Source organism: Topomyia yanbarensis, chromosome 3 (genome assembly GCF_030247195.1).
Source record: "Topomyia yanbarensis strain Yona2022 chromosome 3, ASM3024719v1, whole genome shotgun sequence".
In the NCBI taxonomy this organism is placed as follows: domain Eukaryota; kingdom Metazoa; phylum Arthropoda; class Insecta; order Diptera; family Culicidae; genus Topomyia; species Topomyia yanbarensis.
Genome location: NC_080672.1, coordinates 319,281,476 through 319,306,531, shown reverse-complemented (window position 1 = coordinate 319,306,531; position 25,056 = coordinate 319,281,476). Strand labels below are relative to the sequence as shown.

The following is a 25,056-nucleotide window of genomic DNA, read 5'->3' as shown; positions in this document are numbered from 1 at the left end:
AACAAGCTCTGCGAAATGTCAAAAAAATGAGGTTAAACATTTTCATCCAATGTTCTACAGCGAGAGGTTCATTTTAGTTTGTTTACATTGCTAATGAATTTTGTACTGCGATTCACCACTTCATTTACCGCGTTGCCAAGAACTTAAGTGAAAATATTCAAAGCAGTGCTGCCCAAACGCACATTTTAAGTCCCACCATTCTTGCTGAGGTGAAAAAAATATTCAACATTCTTGCATATTTCAAATTTTAAAAAATCCTTAAAAAATCATGATAGCTCCTAAAAATCTCATTTTTACGGAAATGTTCTTATCAATGTGTAATCTTTCGATTAAAAATAAGAAAAACAGGTGTTAGGTCGGACGAGAAAGGTCTATTTCTCATCATGTTTCTAGCTATATCTAAGTAACCAAGTAGAATTTCTAAATTCTGAAAACGCCACTTTGTAGAGATTTTTCAAACAAGTAATGTGGCATATCTAACTCAGTTTACCCCAAAATGGCGTTTGTCATAAGATAGCACAACAGCGACGAAATGCTCAATAACCTAATCAATATGGGTATTTTTGGAACGAGTTTTACGAATAGATACCTGAGATCGATCTTTGGCACCATTCTGAAACCCAGGAAGGCGACTTCCGGTTTAGCGTTTTACATTTACATGAAAAAAAACCCATTTGGGTCGCACTGTATATACCAGATTGTCACGACCAAAAACTTGGGGGGGGGGGGTGTAACGGAGTTACCTTGTAGCCTCCCCCCCCCCCTTTGGCTTCTATCTGATTTGTCTGAAGCTTTGGTAAAAAATGGGCTGCTGAAACTCACTCAATTGCAGTGAATGCGATCCGCCAGTGCATTACCAGTGCGTAATATTCGCACCAGTTTTCCACACACACAGATTGTTATTCTGATAAAGAATGATGTTCAAAAAGCCTTTGATGGTTGTTGAAATGAATAAAATTCCTTTTCCCTTTGAATCTTGATGATTTTCATTCATATTTTTCCATTCTTAGTAACTTTTTTTAGGGTGCCGACAACCGACCACATTTTTCAAAATGGTAAAATATTATCATTTTACGAAATTGTTAATAAATTTTTTCATGTTGACAAAATAAATTAAATTCTTTCATCAGTGAGAACCAATAAATCCTGATGGAATATCGGTTCCTGACAAGGATTACACTGACAGTTATCCAATGTTTGTAATGAAAGGTATCCACATTAAACGAGCACTGTGTTTTATGGTCCCATTTGGGATCCCAAAAACATGGGTGGATAATGTGGTGTATATTAGCGAGTATAAATTTTGGCAAGTTTAAATTGTAAGATGAAGTCAGTAATAAATTTCTTATGTACTGTTTGGTGGTCCTGAAAAGGGCCCAGTTGTACTGGTAGGTCGATAAACAGTTAAAACATTTATTTTAACTAGATCTGTCAAACAATAAAAATATAATAATACGGCCAGGGACTGTACTATCATGTTATTAATAATGGATGTTGGCAGGTTCCCATAGTCTCATGGTATTGGCAACTGCGATTGGTCCCGTCCAAGATTCAATCAATAATTGGCAGTATAGCACCGGTTACAATGAATAGTTTCACAATCGCATAGTTCTTCGCATTGATCATCCAACCTAGCATGCTGGAAAAATAGGTATGTTAGTTAATGATGGCACAGTGCCAATCATTAAAAATCCCGAAACATATAAGGATATAACAAGTATATCCAGTTCCATGAATTAACTACTTGTTATAGTTGTCCATTGTGCAAATGCATCTGAACTGCAGTTTCAAAACGTTTATTCCCTTCATCTGATAATTCAATAATTACTTTACAAATATCATCATAAATTAAGGATTTCAAAATTATAATATTCAACATTTCTTACATATGTTTCTAAACTTTGAAACTGTGGGGTGCGGACAATCTAGCACTGAAATGACTCAAGATAACCCAAATAGCCGTTCTGAAGATGATTCTTCAAGATCAGAAACTATTCAATCCGAGGCATTATAGACTGAAAGTGATAGACATATACAAATAAGTATATTCACATAAATGATAATCTACGTCAAACCGGAATACCATGTATCGATTAGAAGAAACATTTAGATTCATTCGCGATTATTTGTTGATCATTACAACTCAAATTGATCGATTACATCGAATTAAATTAATGGGAATAGACCGCCACGCACTAAAAATCCCATCGAAAGTGTGTTCTATCTTACAAAGCTATTGTTCACAACAAAATCGCAAACATGGCTGATTACTTCAAATTGCGTAATTGCCAGCATTCTTAATGTTCTGTATCTACGCTAAAGTAATGAGGTGTAGATAGCAATCTGTACATAGCAATCTGTTCGGACTCGTACAACAATATAATAGATTGGACCCACGCACAGAGTGACAGAAACATACAAATGGATATATAGATGTAGCATATTTAGGTAAGAAGCTGAATTCCGCGAAAAACCCCAACAGCTAATGGGAACTTTTCATCCACAATAAAGTGAATCAATTACGCAAATTGCCGCTGACGCTTATGAGAACTGTTGAATTGAGAAGCTTAGAATCTTGCACAGAATTGCCGCGGGAGCTAGCCAGGCATTTGTACACCTGTTTATCACATGTGCACACGGGCACTTTCTTTTCTGCATGAGACATTATCTCGCACATACCATCCCATAATTGCCGTAAGTTAGTTCCTGTTCTATCCACTTTTTTCAAGGCACAATGGGGAAAGAGGATCCATGGAATACAATAAAGGCTAAAAGCTGGCGCTTTCAGTAGCATATGTGTTTGGTTGTATTTTATAAAAATACTGCAGATGTGATGTGTGAGGGAAAATTGTATAAAACACCTTCCCTCTGTTTAACATTCCGGATGCAGAGCACAATTTATGCACAATGTTTTTAAGTTTTTCAGCAGACATCTCTCCCATGGTTCGATAACAAGTTTGAAGTGCGATATCACTTTCTAGGACATTCGTTGCGCCACCGTTTTAAGAACCAGTCGATTGAGAATCTGTTGGTGCTGCACCCTTTTCCTGATTCAGCCGTCACAATCAGAATCACATGAATCGACAATGGAGAGTTGACCATGCCAGCCGAAGGGCCTCTTAGTTCTACATTATATGTGGGACCTCCGATTTGGAAAATCAGATTTCAGATGGAATTCCTACGCTGTAGCTGACCACCAATACACAGAGAGTATATTAGATTCGCTAGTTCTAGGAAACTTCTCATGTGTTGTTCACCAGAATCTTTTATTATTAGGCCAAATAAATCGTGTCTTGTTACTTGTAAATATTCCTAGCATACACACCTAGAAAAAATCGAGTAAATTTACATCTTCTAACCCTGACATATACGAGCATCAAAAATGACTTACTTTTACGCTTGATTTTAATTTTACATGACGTTGAATTTTGTAAATCACGTAATTTTACTCCACGTATAGCATTTGTTCTGAATGGCAGTACATATGTGTAATTTTATGTCATTGCGCATGTAAAGTAGGTATATATTTCATGTAAAATTAAACGGAGCACGTTTATATTTCGCCATTTCGTGAATTACGGTTGGTTAAATTATGTCTTGCTTGCAATTACGTCAACGATAAAATTCATATTTGTTTGGTGTGTACAGAGTTGTTTTGAAATATTACAACCCAAAATATTATCGGTAAAATGTTATGTTTGTTGTATTGAAGAATATAATTTGAATCGAAGCTGAAACCCGTTTGATTTTGATTTGTTTTTATTGAGTGTGTAAATCACATTCGTTCCAAAAAGCGATCTGTCATAATGCGGAATAAGACTGATTAACAAAAATAATATGCGCTACAATATACGACGTAAGTTCTGATTGCATTCCTCTCACCGCCACATCTAACCGTGTATCCTCATGCTTCTCATTCAACTAGCAAACGAAGAACTTAACACAAAAATGCATACTGGATTACATAACTTTCCAATATTCAATTATGCCTCTAACTTGTACCGGATCTGGCTGAAATAGACTATCAAGTTTCTGGTTTTCCATATCACTTTCGTAAGTTTTTGCGTTTATTCATAGAAGTCATACATACTTTGAAATATAATACAGAATTGGTGAGTATTTTTCTAATTGATTAGCGTAAATATAACGTAATCCCGTCCAGTACAATGAAAGTTATTAACGTTACAAAACGTCTCTTCTGTGCTTTCCCATTTTTAAGAGGTAAGTCATAGTTACGACAAAAGAATTTGAAAAACTTGGATCAGGTTCCCCAAAAGTTACTAGTAATGATTGCAAATGCATGGATCTTGTGAACTCAGTTGACTACAGGTGCTTTGATTGCGCAGGAATCCATACTCTTATAACACATAACCAACTTCCGCCTATAAGTGGATCAGAGGTTGAGAATAGCTCTGTAACTCAACTTGTTGTGGTTCGATCTTGATGAAATTTTGAGATTTTTTTTGGAAAGCAATCCCCGGAATGGAATCGTATATCGTAAATTGCGGTTGAAGATCATTCGGATATAATTTGACCAAAAACAGAATCCTAGGTTTGCGGCGAATCCGGCTGCAAGAAGGTTAAATATTATCGAGCAAGTAAACAACCCATCCGAAGCCTCGAGCAACAAACAGCGGCCAGAATCCTGGTCCGTATGCTGTTCGATCAGGTACTGATGAAACTCATGGATGTGTTTTAATCGACGATGAAACCTATGCGATAGCCGATTTTAAACAAATTCCGTAGTTCAAATTTGTGGGGAATCAAAATGAAAACAATATGATTTGTTCCTGTGACAATAAAACCAGGAAGGAAAAGGAAGTTCCTTAACAAACGGATGTTACTCTCCATTAAGTCCCATGGTGGACCGTTGCAATGATACGACAATGGAGTCCAGTTTTGCTTTACGATCTAGCTCGGAAACCTTTCCGAATGCGTATATACCGAACAGTACAGCACCGAGTTTTTTGTCCAGAACTATGTCCGACACCTTCATTACACCTTCTGGGCATTAGACATCCTCGAACTCGTACCCGACCATGTAGCGATTTCTTTATTTTTGGATAGAATTAGTTCACTCCTTTTTCCATTGCGTGGCATTTCGAGAAAACACCATCCCTGTTAACAAAATTTTGCACAGGATTTCAAGATGAAAACATTGTGAACAGATTGCTGCCAAAAGCTTCTATAGACTGGTTGTCTGGCTACATGGAGAGACTACAAGCAACGCGAATAGCCTGTTACACGGGCGGCTTTTTGATGGAAGGACGTGCTGGTGCTGGTGTCTATTGTAGTGAAATCAGATTGGAATAATCTCAATCGCTAGGTAGACACTGTACTGTATTCCACGAAAAAAATCACAATTATGTGCGGGGTACAATCGGCCCTTTATGGGATTACATACCTCTTTGTGCGAAAAATGTCAAGAAAGTTTACATTTGGGAAAATGCAAAAAGCAATGAATTCATTACATCAAACTTATAAGATTTTGGTAGTTCATTTTTCAGTGAAATTTACAAGGATAAGTTTATTAAAATATATCGATAATTGCCGGAGTTGATTTTTTCCCCGAAAACCTTTTTTTATGTAAGAGGTTTGCAGTGATCTCGATTAAAGACCAACAGATCAACTAAAATCCCAAAACTCAAAAAAATCCATTAGTATATGAGTATTCGTCGTACTTCAACGATTAGTTGAATAAATAACAATTTTCCTGCATTCGGGAACGTTTTTCCTAAAAAAGTCACTGCTTTAAGCTTTAAAAATTGTATTAAAAATGCACATCTGCAAAACACTTTAATTTAGCAAACAATTCAAATTTAAGCATAAAAAAGGGGTCGTTAAGGACCGAGAAAAATTATTTACGATCAATTAAAAAAAATGAAGAAAATCAATTGAGTGGTTTTTCGGCAATCGTGATCACGGATAAACCATCTTTTGAAAAAAAAAATTACATTTCGAGAAAATCGAGTTTAGAATTTCAAATTACCACTGCTCTTGGTAGACTAAGCGCACTTGGAAGCGCTGTAATTTTCGAACTATTTCTCGGATGTCTATAAAATATTCTACAGGATAAAGTAATAAAAAAATCGATTTTTTGAAAAATAAAAAGGTATGTAACCTCTTAACAGAGTTCCGGTAACGTTATAAACTTCTGCTGCGATAGTCAGCCTGCAGTCACGGCCCTTAGCTCAGACAAATCACGGTCCAAGCTAGTGATCGCGTGTCGAACCCAAATCGAAGAACAAAGCATTGTCAACACTATCTACCTTGTCTGGGTGCCAGGACATACCGGGATTAATGGAAATAAATGGGCTGACGAATTGGCCAGGGCAGGTGCAGCGATTGACTTCGTAGGTCCTGAGTTTGAGCTGCCAATTTCTATAAGTTGGATAAGAGAAAAAATACGGTGCAGAGCTTCGTCCGAGCATCGAAGTTATTGAAGAAATTTTGAAAAATCCCCTACATTTTTCGAAACTACACTGCGTCTGATCAGGGCTTTAATTTGCCACTGTAAACTCAATTATCCCTTGGCAGCTTAGCGCGCTGAGTTATTTTTTATGAAATCTTTGTGAATCCGACTGCGGAAGCTCATATCATATATCATGAAAACGCAATCACACAGATTTATCCATACGTCCGGACCTTTCCGCCAGTTTGTTTTTCAAGTTTTCAATAATTAAAATTATTTGCTTGTTATCCTTCTTTTGATCATGAGCTGATTGTTTCGAATTGGATATATGGCAGAATATTCTATTCAGCTAGCTCTGTTGGATAATAACAGGTTTATCATATCGGGATGTCACGAAGTTTTAAAAACGACAATTTATTGAATGCATGCCCACCTACGGAACCATCGGTGTCAACGATGCTCTGGGTCGTGCGGCAAAGCCAGTGTAAGGCATAACCGACACCAAGCATCCGGAGTGACACCCGGTTTCCCGGATTACTCAAACAAGGAGCTAATTTAGACCTGATTTGCTTCGACAAAAAGACCATCGGTTGAACAATAGAGATCTTTAGGGGTGTGCGGGTTAAGGCATATTCTGATGCAGATTAGTACCGTGAGTTAATATCTCAGTCCTTTTTCAACTTTTAGGCTCGAAACTATTGAAAAAAAAACATTCTTTTAGTTTTTCGTTTAGGACAATAACACATCCAAACCCATGCGACTTGCACGACTCTATAGGTTGCCTTATCAGATCTACCATAGTTTGCAGATGCAACTTGGGATGGCAGGCTGCTAGCGGATTACAAAAGTACCAGATCATGCTGTGTGGGGTGATGTCCCGGTTAACAATGAGGCGAACGAGATATTTGAAGATACGTTATTTAGTAGGACAACTGTCAGTTTGTTGGTTGAATTTAATTTGGTTTTTTTTAAATTTAAAAATCAGAAAAGAATAATTAAGGTTTGAGAATGATATGAGTGTACTCGTAAGGACACCTGCTATCAATACATACGAAAAACTGAGGTAATTTTTTTCAAATTAAAGATCCCTATTTTTTTTTTGTTATAAATTTTCTACTTTCTGTATAATGCGAGATCCACCTACATAATTCAATACATTCATGTAGGTCTATTGCCCCTTGTGGTACATCACTAGGCCTATTGATGCGCTAAGAAAGTTTTTGTTCTATGTCATGCTACACCGTACAGAATAACTTGAAATTGGACGACAAGCTTTTATCAGTCTGGCTCGAGAGCTGATGGGCCGCATGTACATTTCTTTTACGCCCGATGTCATGAAAAGTGCATTTTTCTAGTATTATGAAGAGCATCCATCTATTCTCTATAACTCTTGATTTAAAATTGAGCCACGCCAGGTGAATACTATAGCTTTCGAAAAATTCTGAATGTAACAAGGCTCCAACAATTTAGAGGAATTTTCATAACACTGCAAGAATACTCAAATCGACTATGCAAAAGGAGCTTGTAGACAATTTTGAAGTAGCATGAACTATTATTCTCTTGCTTTGCCACCCAGTTGCTTTTCATTTAGCGGTTCATTGTGCTAGCGAGCGATTGATAGGCTGAGGAAGACAAAGAGGGCATTTTTATGATCCGAGTAGGCGCTTTATGCGAATATAATTCCGATGGGTAAGATTTTATCCTGCTTTTTCCTTTGTTCCTTATAACAACACATGGCGAGCAAGAGCAAAATTTTCGTCCCTGCATTTTCAACGTCGACGACCAAATTTATAGCATCACTAGGCACATTTTCAATACATTTGACAGGCTTAAATTTTCCTCAGCAAAATATTCTGCATGGAAATTTTGATATCGAGACTTTCATTTTTCATCTCTAGTTCCTTGGACACAAACCATATAGTATCAGGATTTGTTGTATTAATAAATTTAACTGTAAATAAATAATACTTCGCTGGGGTCAAGGTCCAGTTGGGATGTAGCGTACAAACGGTAGAATTGAGCACAATATAGGTATCAACCATCATCTTTGTCAACGAACGAGAACCAATCCTAACCAACCCTCGGCACATGGCTTGATAGCACATAATTTACCCTAACTGAAGTATGATAGCCAAAGATATGGTGCTGTGAAACACATAGAGTACGTAGTAATGTACCCATTTCAACCCAATGATGGGTATCGAACGATTTCGTTAATTACTTGATCTATAATTATCTATTATTATAATCTACAGAATGCATACACTATTTTCATTACCTTTTCTTCGTTCCGAAATAAAAGGTATAATAAAAAAATAAGCATGAAAAATTGCGATTTACTCGCGTTCGAGGGGAACAATAATTTTAATCAATTACCACGACTTCCACCCGTTAATTTAAATCAATGCTTTGAACAAAGATAACAGACTCCAAACGGTGACAAAATAAATAGGGCAAGAATGGATTCAACACCCTATGAGCGCATTATTGGTCACTTCCTCTCACTTGGCAGCTGGCTGGTAGAACGTGCTAAGTAGGGAAACAGCAAAAAAAAACTCGTACATACTCGAACAACGCTTGTCTCGGCAAGCTTCCCATGCTCTCACCTCCAACTAATGGATCATGTTAAGTTGTTGGCGTTCACGCGACTGTACCGTTGCTGCCGCCAGATAAAAGCGGATGATAACTGAAACGAACCGCACGTCGTCCATCGGTAGCCTCAGAACACGTGTTTTAATTCAGTTTATCGCATGTTCGTTGAGATTAATCTTATTTTGTATGTCCAGCAGTTTTCATGTGCCTGGCGTACAATCACTTTGTATCGTTTTTAGAACTACGAGATGTAATATAATATACTGTTCGAGAAGGTATTTTTATTTTGCTTTCTTTGTGTTGGTTATTTATAATGCGTTCATCTTGTACACAGCTGATCTGGGTTCAATTCCTAAATCCCATGCATAGGGTTAGATTTTTTTTGCTCGTTTCCAACTGGTGAATGAAATACAAAATAAATCGCATGCATCATTAGATATTAGATTCATCGTTATTTTTTAAATTTTTAAATTTAAATTTTTTAAATCTAAAATTATCGATTATTTTTTCTGTTTGAAAAAATTTCACCTATGTGCGGGGGTTTGGAAATACTGATAAGCCGAGTACAAGGTAAGCAATTTGCGAACTATGCTGTACTCACCCCCTTACCCATATGACTCTTTTTCTTAGTGCCATTTCATGGAAATATTGACTAAAACTCGAATTTTGAATTTATAAAAATTAATCGGAACGGTAGTTCAATACTGATGAATCATCATCTATCATGATATCTCATATTTAGAAATCAAAATTACATAAGATTAACAAAATGAATGTGTGAACGATAGCTGGGTTATCGATAATTATCGGTACAGATATATTTATTTGTATCAGTACAGATAACAAATATGGTCGTGGCTGTCGGCGCAGATAAAAAATATGTCAACTGCTCTAAAACGTTTTTTTCCTTTCAAAACTTTATTCACATTGCTCATTTTCTACATCTATCGAGCCGCACCCGACGATACATGGACTTTGATTGCGGCTCTAATACAAACGTGATTCTTTTCTACAAAGATGACTGTCAAGGAGGTTAGAACATGGTCAACAGCTCAATGAATTATCTGAATGTATAATGATACTTCAAGTTAGCACATAAGATGAGAGGCTACTTTCCTCCGAATTTCGCTTTCAACTGGGCGACGCACAGTGGCGTAACTACTACCAAATCCTGGCCAAAATAGCAAAACATTATTTTTGGTGTTCTTTCCATTTTTTTTCGACAAAATAGTTTTTCAAACCACACTCTAATGAATGACAACAGAAAAATAGGTTTTTCGATTGATAATTTTTGTATGTGAGTATTTGAAAATGGTGAATTTCTAACGGATTTTCAAACTTTGAATTACATTGTTTCACAATTTTTCATATCGCCCAAAAACTAAGTATACAAGTCAATATCTGCTATAAAATCGTGATTTTCATATCAAACACCAACAAGTTTGACCAAAGAACATCTATTTTTGTTACATTTTTTCCGCTTTTGAGTTGGGTTCAAAATGCGCAAATTTTATCAATATTATTAAAAATTCGGTCGTGGAAAAAGTATCTTGTCGGGTATTGTCGGGCAGATCCGTTTAAACGACACGGTTATTTGGGCTCTCTTCTTTCCGTTTGACGAAAAAAACATTCCCAATTAATCCCATTGCCGCTTTTACAGCAGTTTGAAAATGGCATGTTTATGCCAAAATATGGGCAAAATAAACAACAAAGCCTTTATTGAGGCTGTACTAAACATCTCAATTTGATTAGATTAGATTGTGTATGAAGATATACAATGATTTATTCAGTGTCTCCGTAAGTTTCTTCAATTCTATTGTGATGTGGATATTTTTTTAAATCAAGATAATTAAAAATTAAGACCTTTTGTTAATTAATCTATGCAATCCATTATGACAATTATATTTACAATCGCATGCACGTTCTGCTTATTATAGAATGTGAAATATAACTAACCCGAATCTTACTATATGAACAGTCACGCACACAAGTTGCTTTCTAAACGTTGGTAAATCGTCATTTGCTCAGGTTGTATCTGTTATGAATTTTAATACTGTATATTAATGCTTTTTTCGTACATAGTCTATTAATTAGAAAGTTTATTCTGATTTTCATGTAGATTACTGACAAGCGTCTCTGACTAATGGCATTAGGAATTTTGATTAAAATTTGAATCTTTTTATTTCATTGTTCATTATTAGCATGTTAAAAATTTTTGATTTATATAAGTATCCTATTTTTGAACCATCCACGAGGTTATTTTCTAGATACCGATAGAAGCATCAAAAGGCTCATAAGAAAATATCGTTCTCAAATTCTGAAGCAATTTCTTGCTATATTTATCTAAGATAAGTTTGGTAATTTAAAAGATAAGCTGGCGGAAGAATTTTATTGCACTAGCTCAATTTTATCGCAAATTATGAAATGTTATGAACAAAAAAATATTTTAATTTGTGGGGTTACGTTCATAAAATCAAAAGCTTTAAGTGCGAAACCTTCTAATTGACACCCGGCATCCCCAATAACATCGTTAAATTAGAAGAAATTAACATTGAACTGTAATTTACTTTTTTTTAATTTTTGTTTTTCATTACACTGCTAGGAGGATTAATGCGGTAATTATTTATTCGTATATTGGCCAAAACTGCAAGAAATCACTTTTTACTGCTCTTTGAGATATAATAAGGCTTAAAAACGTGCAAAATAATTTTGGCCAGGAATTTGGTCTAGTTACGCCACTGTGGACGTAAATATTTACAAAGACACTGCAAATGAATTATACTTATTTCATTTGGCGAAGATAGAAAAGGACACATCTAGTTTTTTTAAACGACCTAGTAAGCCTTTACTACGAGAGTAAAATGCAGCTAAAACAAAAAGTCTATTTAATATACTAAGAGGATTTATTCGGAATCAGATAAAAGAATACTTGGTTATTAATCGCTGTATACCAATGTATACACTATTTAAGTAGGTAATTCTTTTTCGAGAGTTGTTCTGCTGGAGCTGTAGGCAGGGCTGCCCGTCAGAACCATACACTACAATTGCAGACGAGACGGGAAATGTCACCCATTGAAACACTGCTCAAGGCCAATTGCAGCGGGCCGTGATTCTGAATGTGATATTCTTTGTACGGATCAGATATGTGCGGGCATATGGACTTCGCGATCGCGTGTATCATCGCGAAGGGCTCGAGCGTTTGTACGTCAACGTGTTCGATCACGTGTGCGTTTGTATGTCGCGTGTGCTAACGTATCTGTAACTTCGCGTGTATAAATTATATTTTATGACTGTGGAGCCTTTCACATATTCGCGTGTGTTCTTGGGTGATCGCGAGCGGATCGTGAGCCTGATACAGAATTTTCGGTGTACGGTTCAGATGCTAGAAGAAAGTGAGTTCTTCCATATCACTAGAGTTCCCGGTCATGTCGCTAAGGAACGTGTTATCTAATCTGGATATAAGAGCTTTCTTTTTTTAATTGGACCGAAGGCATGGGCCTAGATTTCTTGTACCAAGGATAGAGACTTCCGGGGGTGACCGATTTACGATAGCGCGAGCACGGGAGTTTTTAGGTTCACGCTTGAAACCGCGATTGAAAATTTATATAAATTTATTATGCTGAGCCGTTCACCTTATCATTGGGATGTTATTGTGTTTCTGAGAGCGAGGGTGTAAGTTGCGTGGATAATCGTAAAGGGCTCAAATATTTGTATGTCAACGTGTTTGTCGCGTGTATGTGACTACGCGTTCATAAATTTGATTTTTTGTCGCTATGGATCGTGTTCTGTAGCAGATATGAACGTCATTTTTTGTTTAGTCCACCCGAAGGCATAGGACCTATGCTACTAGAGCCGAGAATAGGGACTTGCGGACGTAACCATGATCGCGCGAACACTGGCACTTATAGGTTCACTCCTGAGACCATGTTTGTGAATTCATAAGTGCTAAAGCGTTCAATTAGTCACCGGGCTGTTATCTCGTTTGCGAGATCGCGGGCGAAGGTGTGCGTGGACGATTGCAAAGAACTCGAGCGTTTATATGTTAACGTTTTTGTCGCGTGTGTTAGCATGTATGTAACTTCGCGTGTAGAAATTATTTTTTGTAACCGTATAACCATTCGAATGTTCTTGAATGATCGCGCGCGTACCGTGATTCTGATATTTAATATTTAGTGTATGGTTCAGATGCTAGAAGAGAGTAAGTTCTCCCATTTCACTAGTCATTTTTGATTGGTCCAACCGAGGGCATGAGTCTAGTCTCGTCGTCGCCAGAGTGTGGAATTGAATTTGTGCATTCCGACTAATGTGATTGCTTAGCTGTGCAACGATCACGTTTGCGCTTCGGAGCATTTTATTGGCTTCCTTTTCCTCTTCTTTTACAATCAAGTTTTTCGATTATCTATTTCAACAACACCTTAAATTATTATATTGTTTACTCACGCAAAATATCTGACGCGCTTTCATTGATGACGAGCACTTCCCTTTCACACGAGCACGTAATATTTCGAACAGAACCTTGAATTGCTTAGAGGCTGATCGAATACTGTACAGAGGCAATTGCGTTCTTTATATTTTTATATAGTAGTGATATAGTGTCCCCAAGCAGCTGACATGTTGTGCCCCAAGCGTATGTTTCATGTTGATGTCCGTATTTTTTCGAAGACAAATGTATCGAAAAACTTGACTTTTTACATTTTACAGTACAGTACATTTACTGTACTGAGGACGAAAGACAATGCGTTTTCGCAGAACACCACGCGAAAACATAAACGACTTCGTAATTAATACAGTTGATCCATGGTAATAGCCCAAATGACAGTCGTCAACGACGTGTTCTCTACTGTGTCTCTAAGTTACGCGACATGAGCGACGTCTGCAATAACATAACAAAGATAATGCCCTATACCTATTGTACCCGCATACCTATTTGACCCCATTCTACTCTACATCCAAAATAGACAAATGAAGTAGAAGAAAAGAACATATGTAACATGTAATCAAACTACTTGAAGTCGTCTAAATGCCAACAAATCTTGAGTACTTTTTCTAATGGACGTAAGTAACATTGAGAGCCTCTCTTTGTTTACTTTCTCTTTCGTTTATTACGACGTCATTACAACACTTTGTACTAATTTTCCAGTACATATCGAAAGCCGACGGTTTTTACTACAATATTATGCAAAGAGTAGAGTAGTAAATGTTGAAATGGCCGAGTAATGAACAGAAGAGAAAGACCTAAAAGAGAATCTCTCATTGTTACTTACGTCCATTTGAAAAAGTACTCGAGAAATGATATTTATTTATCATCAACGACAATTGTATTCTGTTCGAATTTGATCGTGCTATGCTAACCGGAGAATGGATGATTCACGTTCGTCGGTAAATTAATAATACCATAATTTAACCAATCCGATCTTAACGAATGGGTCGAATCGAATGCTCGAGTTGACCACCGGAAAAAAGTGACCAACGAATCCTAGGAAGGATTTCTCACTATTCTATCATATACGCCAGTTTTACATCTGTTCCCTGACATCACTTTCACACATACTCAGACGAACACATAAAAACTACAATTATTCCTGCATTAACTATATTTGATATGGCTTCTACTTCAACATTTCTTGAATTAGCCTGTGCACGATGACGAAGTCGACAGATAACCCTCACGGCGAGTTGTGTCCACCAACACTGCCATTAAAATTTGGAACAATGTCTGTAAATACGGCCCACAGCAAAAGTCAATTCACGTCGACCCGCCAGTCGGCTACGTCAGCGTGCACAGGCTAATGGTTGATCGTTAGGTAGGGCTAATACAGAGCATGAAAAAACACAAAACATAAAAAGGCCCACAAGCCCTCTCGATCTCCACGATGCATCACTATCGAGGCGTAATGCAATAACCATGATGATTGATGATGAATACCGTCGAATCCATCAACCTAGGAGAGGGAACTTTCACGATTTTTAAGAATTGATAAAAAAGATTGTGTTCACCCAATAGTCGATTTGAGGAGGTTTTTGAGTCGTTCCCTGACCTTCACTGGAAATGTCAAAGTAGATCTACTTGCGTGTATACCATACTATCTGAATCGAAAAAGAAGTTGTATACCGCAGCACAGACGAAGATTCTTGCGCCAATGATGTGACATAAGTTTAACCGTACCAAACCATAACACTGGTGGCATTGTGAAAACTATCGAATAGTAGAGCATCAAATAAGTATGGTTTTCGATAACAAATGACCAAATTTAGATAAAGATGTCTACGATTTATAATGTTCTATCTCAGAACATTACAAATTCGACGTTCAATAATGGTAAATATAAATACGAATTCCACTCGTAAATACTTCGTATTTTTTAAAGGGTACTTCGTTAAAATGCCTGTCAAACGCAGGCATAATAAATTAAAAATTCAAAAATAGTAGAATGCCTTACAAAAGACAAATTGTTTAAAGATCAATTTTCAGATATTGTGAACAGTTCCGCAGTAAAGTTTATTTCAAAATTGAGCAATCGCACAGGTCACCCCCTTAATTTCAAATATTTAGCTTGAAGCACTTCGTTGAAATTCCACAACTGTATGTTTCATAAAATTATCTTGAAGTTCGTGACGGTTTCTTCGAGGATCGAGGAATTTCCTAATTCTTGCAGAAATTACCTTAAATGTATATGACTGATCACCTAGGAATTCGTTGAATGTTCTTGAGTTTCTAGGACTTCTCCGAGATTATTATGGTTTTTCCTTATACGTAGATAGTTTTTAAATTTTAGAAAGCATTATTCTGACTACTCTAACTTTAGTAGAATATATCTGAAGTCCGTACCGGTGAAGTTGTCTTCAGTTCACAGATATTATTAAAATTCATAAAAGTTCTCAGTTTTGAAAGATGCCGCTAAATATTGTATAAACCCGTTGGATCATCTGTGCCAAAGTTTGTAGGGTTACTATGAAGTTTGAATGTCTCACCTGAAGTTCATAGAGATACGCTGAGGTTGACAAATACCTTAAAATATAGTAGAGTGTATCTACTTTACTAATGAATTGTCTGAAGCTCTAAGGATTTCTGTAAAATATGGAAATCTGAAACTAGGACTCTCAAAAATATAGAAATAATCTGGAATTTTTTTGGAACGTCTCTAAGGCTCATCAAATGCATATGATGCTTGATAGGTTTTAGATATGCACTCAAGGTTTACTTCTTCTTCTGCAGTTAGTGAAACTGTTTTGAGTTGCATAGAACTCCTGTAAAGTTGGCAAAAAAACAAACCACAAGTTTTCTAAAATTCGACGTATTTTCTTGAATTTAACAAAACAAACAAAACACATTTTATTAGCAGGTGTATGCGCATCGGGGTATCGAGAGAAAATGTACGTATTATCGGGGTAAATGGTGTACACCATCAAGTGTATGTTCTACCGAGAGACCTTATTATCGAGGTATATTTACTGAAAATTCTCTCCAGAATTCAGAAATCCGTTGTTATATAATATAGACTAGATTCTCGTTTTCTAATTATTCCACGATAGCTATGCGCGCGAAAAATAAGAAATATCACAAAAACTTAGCGTGACAACAAGAAACCCCCGCTGGATAGAAAAATGACCGGCGTAGGAAAATCACGTGAACTAAATAGCATAAAACGAGTATCTATTGTATTACGTAAATATTAATGTCTAGGCGAAGTGCTGCCTGACCGAAAGCACCTCGGGTAAGGTCCAGTGGAGCGAGACCCAAAAAAAAACCGGAATTTTGCAGTAAACAGGTTCTCCAATTGCAAATGTGAGCCCAAAGCGTCGAAATTGGACACAGGAATGAATTTCGCAAGCATGACACAGCATTTCATGTATCAGATCGCATGCCAGCATTACTGAACCAGTAATATGCAACGTACGATCGATTGTTTTTCTATCCATTAGCTGGGTGACGATACAAAACCTGTTTAATGCATATGTGATTTGAAATGTTCCAATCAAATATTTTCTGAGATCTAGTTCCTGTGTTCATCATCATACTAATGTAGTAAACAATGAGCGGATACTTTGAACGGTTTTACCAAAAATTTCCGGAAAGCTAATGACCTGACTTCGTTTGTCATGTTTCCGGTTCAATACAAATGCCAAGGTCTTGTGATATAAGATGTAAGGCGCTGCTCTTATAAACCAGTCGTGGTTTGTTGGAGCCCCGACCTGGAAAGATACTCAGTGTAAACAACGCAGTAATTGATCTGTATGCTTTAAATCGGCTGTGAAGTCTGTCGAAATTAGGAGGATTTGCTTCGCTAATGTGAATATATTCGAGATTCAGTACAGTATAATGTGTCTTTAACGAAATTCGTGACACAACACCCGAAATCATTAATAATAAATCTCGTTTTGTTGAGCGTAATTGTGTCTTCACAAAACTTTTTATTTTTGTTCGATTATAGAGGTTTTAGCCTTAGATCCCCCTCTGGTTGTCGGTTTAGAAAAATATCTAACCCTACGTGCAGGGTTGGGGAACGACCCCAGGTGAGCTGCGTACGAGGCAATCGATTTACCAATTACGCTATGCCCGCACCTTCCACAAAACTTGTTTATGCCAACAACAGGTACCGTTACACTAAAATGTTTGATGCCCTATCAAACCGTGGTTGTGCCGTTAATATGCTAAGTTATCTTATGCTTATAGTTCATAATTTAGGGATACACTGATTTGATTAAGGGGTTATATACAAAGCTGGAACACAAAAAATCGAAAAAAATTGTTGAACATTCTGAAAGTGTATGTTACTATGTTTTAATTGCCGCAAGGTTCTACTGTATCGATTTTGTTGGCTATTTTCGGCAAATTTGAGACTAAGAGAAACGAAAGCAATGAAATTGAAAGACGGATAGGTATTCTAGAGCGAATCAGTTATAATCTTAGAACGGAAAACTAGAACTAGACAGGCTCATATGGGCATGATCGAAAGGAAATGTGAAGAATTCTTTGCCTTCTGCAGAGTAGGAAAAGGAGTAGGAGTACATTCTGAAAGTACTTTTGAAAATATCTGTGCGAAATTTCATCTAGATCGGAGCACTAGATATTAAATTACAACCGATTGCAGCGCACTGGCTCTTTCACGAAAGAAGTTAACACAAAACTTTCAAACAAAAAACTATTCATCCGAACTTCATTATTTTTGATTTGTTTGTATTTACATTCTCGTGTACTTGAGCGGTTCCTTTTTGACCCAAAAATTTTCGATTCGTTGAATGAATTTTTGTTTAAAATTTTGAACAGCACGAAGATAAATTTTTTGGTCAACATGTTTTTTTTCCCAGGATTTTTTTTATTGGGAAACCGATCCGTTCAAGTACACCACAGTACATTGTTCAATAATCTTTTTAGTTTTTTGATTTCAGTTGAGCGGTTCGGTTTGGGGAGCGTTCTCCGCAAGCCTCTGCTAAAAACACGCTTCGGGGGATGGGTCATAACTCCGACAACCTTGAATATAGTTTTTAACATGTTTTTTTCTATTTTCGATGGTACTACCAACGAACTGCCTTTCGCTTTTTTAAATAAAATTTGCATAAAACACTCGACAAAAAATCACGAGCTTAACTCTCTTTTTCGCCACAGCTTTATATATAATCCCTTAACTATATCGACTAAAATAATCAAAAATTTAACTATGTTCAAGATTTCAGGTGATTAGTTGCAATTTTCGTAATTTCCATCTATGTTATTGCGATATTTTTTTCGAGAGTTTACCTAAGCAGCGAATTTCGTTGCTTTTCTCCATATTATGATGCTTTATTCCGAAAATTCATTTTCGAATTTTTCACGCGATATAATGTGCGTTCATAATTTCAAGACCTTAGTCACGATTTTCGAAATTTCCAAGCACGTTATCGTGATGTATCGTTCATGAGTTTACCATCGGATTTTTCTGAGAAGGTAATGTGATTCATGTTCCTGGATTCAGGAATTTTGTCACGATTTTCGTAAGTTTTTTGTGCGTTATCGCGTTATTTTATTCTTGAGCATACTATCGAATTCGACACGCGGAGCAATGGGACGCATGTTCATGTTACCAACAGTTTTATCACAACTTCTTATCGAGTTATTTTATTCTTGAGTGTTGTACTATCAGATTTTTTACGTGGAGTAACGTCACAATGTGAACTAAATCATGAAAGCGCGTTATTTTTCGACTCTGCACTGTATTGTTAGCGCTTAACAGTTTTTGTTTTCTTTGCAGGCATCACACTGAACCAAATCGAATGAATAACTATATCCAATAATAATGCACGGAAAAAATCGGTTCATGAATTCGTGAACAAAAAATCACGATATCGTGAACTGAACGATTTACGAAAATCGTGACCAAGATCCTGAAATTATGGATAATAAACCTCTTATTCATGAAACTACCTATGTTTTCAAAAATTTAGTTCGTGTCAGAATTATACACGGCGTTACATTCCAATATTTGATTGGGATACTGTGGTTGTTTTTTGGATGTGTTTTGTTATGATTCTTGCTCATAATTTGGGGATAAACTGGTTTGTTTAAAATATATCTACTAAAAGAACTGACATTTAAGCGCTGTTAATGATTGCAGGAGCTTTGCCGCAATATTCATCATGTCTCATCACGTAACTGTGATATTTTGTTCATGAGTCTACTTCCGGATTTTTCAGAGCAGCGCGATTTATGTTCATGATTTCAGTACCTTAAATCACGTTTTTCTTAATTAATATTCACGTTATCGTTATATTTTAGTCACAAGTAGAGTTATTTGTGTTCATGATTTCAGCCTCTTAGTCACGATTTTTAATATTTTAGTTACGAGTAGTGTGATTTATGTTCATAATTTCAGGATCTTAGTCACGATTTTCATAATTGATATTCATATTGATATCGTGATCTTTTACTCATAAATAGTTATGTGTTCATGATTTCAGGCTCTTAGTCACGATTTTCGTAATTCACATGCACGTTATAGTGATATTTCATTCTTGAGCTCACTTTCGAATGTGACACTTAATGTAACTCGAGTTCGTAATACTCGTACTTTCTCTTCGTCTTATCATGATATGCTATTTTATAATCACTATCGGATTTTTTACTCAGGGTAACGCGACAATATAAATTGAATGATGAAAATAGGACTAATATGCGGATTTTTGTTTTGTGAACTATATCACAAACACGATTTGTGACTGTATGATATATTTCTGGTGCTCAGCGCAGTTTTCGCTTTCTGATCACATTGTTCCTTATCAATTGAATAAAGGACGAACACGAAATTATTGCGACGCCGAAAATGTCATGCCAATTTTCTTATAATGTTTAAAATCAAACCAAAATTTTAGGGTAGTTTTATACATATATTTACTTCAAAAATCAAAAGAAAAGTTAATCGATGGAGCCTTGTGTGTAAAATTGAACGCATTTTCGCTTGATGCCCTCCATCAAAGTCTTTACAGTGTCATCCGGTACCAGTTTCTCAGTTTTTGTTCCATTTTCTTAACATGTCCTTCTCGTCTTTGACTGTCTTCTTGCTCTTTCGAAGTTCCCGCTTCATCATTGCCCAGTACTGCTCCACCGGGCGCAGCTCCGGACAGTTTGGCGGATTCATGTCCTTTGGAACAAAATGGACAGAATTGACCTCATACCACTCCAGGACACTTTTAGAATAGTGGCATGATGCCAAATTTGGCCAAAATAGCGGAGCGTCGTCGTGCTGCTGCAAGAACGGCAAAAGGCGCTTCTCGAGGCACTCAGATTTGTAGATCTCGCCATTTACTGTGCCCTTTGTCACGAAAGGCTCACTCCTCAGTCCGCAAGAGCAGATGGCCTGCCAAATGAGATGTTTGGAGGCGAACTTCGCCTTTTTTTCTTCTTAAATTTGTCGTCCACATAGAACTTGCTCTTGCCGGTGAAAAACTCCAACCCCGGAATTTGCTTAAAATCGGCTTTTATATACGTTTCGTCGTCCATCACACAGCAGCCATATTTTGTCAGCATCTTCTCGTAGAGCTTCCGTGCCCGAGTTTTAGCCGTCGATTGTTGCCGCTCATCGCGGTTTGGGAAGTTCTTTACCTTGTATGTAGTCCAGCTCTCTTCTATGCATTCTGGACGTAGCTCTGCGACATGCCGATGTTTTTAGCCAAATCACGGCTTGAGACGTTGGGATTTGCTTTAATCATCCGCTTCACCTTTCCCTCCGTCTGTTTGTTCTCCGGTCCCGGTTTTCTTCCAGCTCATTTGCCGTGGTCCAACGTCAACCGCTCCTGGAACCGCTTCAACACTCTGGAGACAGTTGAATGGTGAATGTTCAACATTTTTCCCAACTGCCGGTACGACAGGTCAGGAAATTCCAGGTGTTTGGAAAGAATTCGTTCTCTCGACTTGCGTTGGTTCACCTCCATTTTCGTTGAATCGAAAAACACGACTTCGAGTTTGACAGCATGTAAACAATACACATCAATGAGAAAGTGTGCAAAATTTGGTTGATTTTTACCCAATTGTATAAAAATTATGCCCTGTTGAATGTGTCGCAACAATTTCGTATTCGCCCTTTAAGGTTATTCGTTTGATAAGGTTAAATATGTTTGAGGTCCTTATTGTTTTCTTGTCTGCCGTTAGCACCTATTACTAGTCGCTGTCAGCTGGACACAACACTATATTTCATGAAAAAATCAAATTTTGCGAAATAGTTCAAGTGAAAACTTTATGACCGTGTGCAGATTTGTATGAAATTGAAAATTATTGGAGATATCTTCTTACTATCACAGCACTCAAGAATCATGTACTAGGAATCATGAACCCGTTCACGAAAACATAAATAATATTTAGTGATTTTGTGAACTATGTCACGGGCTCGCATTGTCAGGCGTGACTATTATACTAGCAGTCATGAACCAGTTCACGTTTCCATGGACAAGACTTCAGGATATTGTGAACTATTTCACGAGCACAAATGGTCAATCGTGATTAAATTGCTGAGAATCAAGAATCAGTTCACGTATACATTAATATTTTCCAATTTTGGGAACTGTTTCACGAGCACGAGGCTAGTCGTTACTATTATACTGGAAATCAAGAACCAGTTCATGAATACATGACAATTGTTTCATAATTTTGTGAACTATTTCACGAGCACGAATGGTTAGTCGTGACTAATTCACTAGGAATCATGACTCAATTCACGTATACATGAACAAGATTTTGTAAACTCTTTTACGAGTACGGATATTGAATCGCAGCTAATATATTAGGAATCATGAACTCGTATAGTCGGACATTAAATAATGATCCTGCATCTATGCATAAAATCATGAGTCAACCTTGGGTTTTATGAATAATGTTCATTAAGTCTTGATTGGTAAAGACATGGCGGAAGCCGTGACTGAAGTTCACAAAACAAAAAACATGATTGTTCCAGAATTCATGTCACTTTACTCATGGTTTTGGGAATGTTTTTCCCTATGTACTTTTCTTTCTATCTGCTGCTCATACCTATGATTGGTCGCTTACAAGGACACAGTTGTAAGCAAAAAAAGCAAAAGAATTCATGAATAATATTCCAAATTTTGTGAAAATTTTAGGACCATGTGAAGAGTTGTATGTAAGTGATAATGATTAGAAATATTTTCTAGATTGCGGATAATATAGTATGAGTCATGAACCAGTTGACGAAGAATAATATTTTATGATTCTATAAGCTATTTCACGAACCTGAATGGTGAGTCATAGTTAATACAGTAGGACTCAAGAACCCCTTCACTAATCTATGAATAATATTTTATAATTTTGTGAACACGACCACTAATTTTGAATAGTGACTAATATATGATAAAAATATGAATGTTATGATTATGTGAACTATGTTTCACGAGTATGAATGATAAATCGAGTTTAATATACTAGGAATCATGAACCAGTTCACAAGTCATGAATGCATCTATGAATAATATTCCGAATTTCGTGAAAAAGTACTTAATAAAATATTAAATTTGTTTTGAACTTATTCACGATTATGAAAACTAGATGATATAATGAATCATTATTCAATGTTATTCAATTTATGAATACACTCGACAATTGGTTTAAGAATAATGTTCATTAAGTTGTGAACTGGTTCATGTTTACAAAAACGATGTGATAATAACGTAGCGGAAAGCGTGATTGAAATTCACAAAAAGACCTTCCCCAAATAAAATAGTAAAATAGCCGTCAGGGAAGGAAAATAGAACAAAGTTATAAAACACATAATTTTAGTTTACAGTCTTGTTTTCGTAATACAAAAACGCGACTTTTTATTCACGAATTTGAGAACAGTTTCGCCGCATGCTCATAACGAGTAATGTCTTGGGATACAAGCACGGAGGCTCTGGTTTGGCGAAGAAAAAGCGAAAAGGGATACAGTGTCTATCTGATCAATTTGGATTTATCGTGTAACTGGACCCAAGTTGGTGTCAATTACTGACGAGATGAATTTGAAACACCGAAATCAAACTTTTCTAAGTAAGGTGTTTTCATGCACAAATTAGTTCATCAAATTTTAAACTAAATTTTGCATGCGGAGACCTGTGCATTACTTTGGTACTACGAAATTAGGGACCCCTTCATCGCATGTCACAAATTTCTTTATCCCCTTTATTTCCTTACTTAGTTTCCTTGTTTCCTTCCGAAAAATATGTTTCGGCACGTTCTAGCTCAAAATGTAAAATTTTATCATACCTCCTCCTTTCCCTAAAAGTATTACGTAATTTATGAATGTCCCTTATAGAACGGCGGAAAAAGGATTTCGAATGTTGTTGCTTTGTTATCCGATATAACAATCGGCAGAAATCCGGAACCCGAAATGCATAGCCACAAACGCCATTATTCATGGTTTGTTATACAATATTACAACAAGCCATAAATTATGACGTTCGAAGTTAATACGAAATAGAGACGTCATATTCTTATTCCTAAAATCAAACGTTTCCTTAAACTCCCTACTTCTGTTTTGGAAGCGCATTGGAACAGGTTTTTTGGATGTCGCTTTAACGATTTCAGCCATTCGCGCGAACCCATCATTATACCGGTCTGATTTCACGGTAACGTCACAGTGTTTTGATGCGCTTAATTCAAGTTCCGAACAGTTTGGTTGAAAATTTAACCATCAGCATAGCAGCCGACGATCACGGAACTGGTCGGGAACAATTTGTGACATAATTCACACAATGGATCAATTAGCAATGTAAGCTACCTGCCGACATTCTAGGCGATCGTTTCTCACCAACTCGCTTGGAGTAGAAGCATATTCCCGAAGATTGAAAACACCGGCAAGTACCCTATGTGGTATCATTTCATGAGATTAGCAACAAACAAAACCATCCACTCACCTTGGTCTATTTTGCATGAAATGCTGTCCTCCGAAAATCACAGCCATATAGATCCCGCAATAGTAGAACACGTAATGCCAGTTCTTGACCATCCAGACACGTGTATCCTGGTGGATGAATTCATTCTCGAAGTCGAAGATGTAGGAGTAATTCGGTGTGATCTCGACATTCATCTTCGCTTTGGCTGCCTTTGGGGTGGTGTGCTTGACTGATCTTATTTTATTGGTTATTCTATTTTTTGGTAACACTCACTAGCGTGCGCTGTTGCTTCACTTTTTTCTCGGTTGAACTATTTTCTTATATCACTTTATATTTGGAATTTACGCACATTTATTGATTTAATCACTACCCCCTGTTTCAATGCAAGAAAAAAAACAAAATACAACAAATGAGGATTTGTCAATTCGCAACGAATCGCTTCGTAAATCGACGAGTTACAGCAGTTATTATCATTCACTAATAGCACTTGGCCGCAAACACCTCGCGTTGGCACACACTATATATTTCTCTTTCTCATGCCGGTTTCGGGCCACCACTAGCTGCCGTAACCGGTGTCCAAAGGTCTGAACGCTTAAATGCAACTTTCGGTCGGAGCGTAGTTTTCGAAACTAGTCGGCGTTTCAGAAACCAGCCGCTCCAAACGAAAGCCAAAAGGATCACATAGAAAATTCATAAATCGATTT

General features: G+C 36.8%; 1 protein-coding gene across 3 annotated transcripts in view; it reads right to left on the bottom strand.

Annotated features, from left to right (window-relative positions):
* Positions 1-25,056, bottom strand: part of LOC131693247 (elongation of very long chain fatty acids protein 6) — a 150,687-nt gene that overhangs the window by 89,542 nt on the left and 36,089 nt on the right. For all 3 annotated transcript variants that reach the window (XM_058980919.1, XM_058980920.1, XM_058980918.1), the window contains exon 2: positions 24,374-24,725. In XM_058980919.1, the coding sequence (XP_058836902.1) occupies positions 24,374-24,546 (173 nt within the window). In that variant the 5' untranslated portion in view covers positions 24,547-24,725. The remainder of the gene's footprint in view (positions 1-24,373; positions 24,726-25,056) is intronic.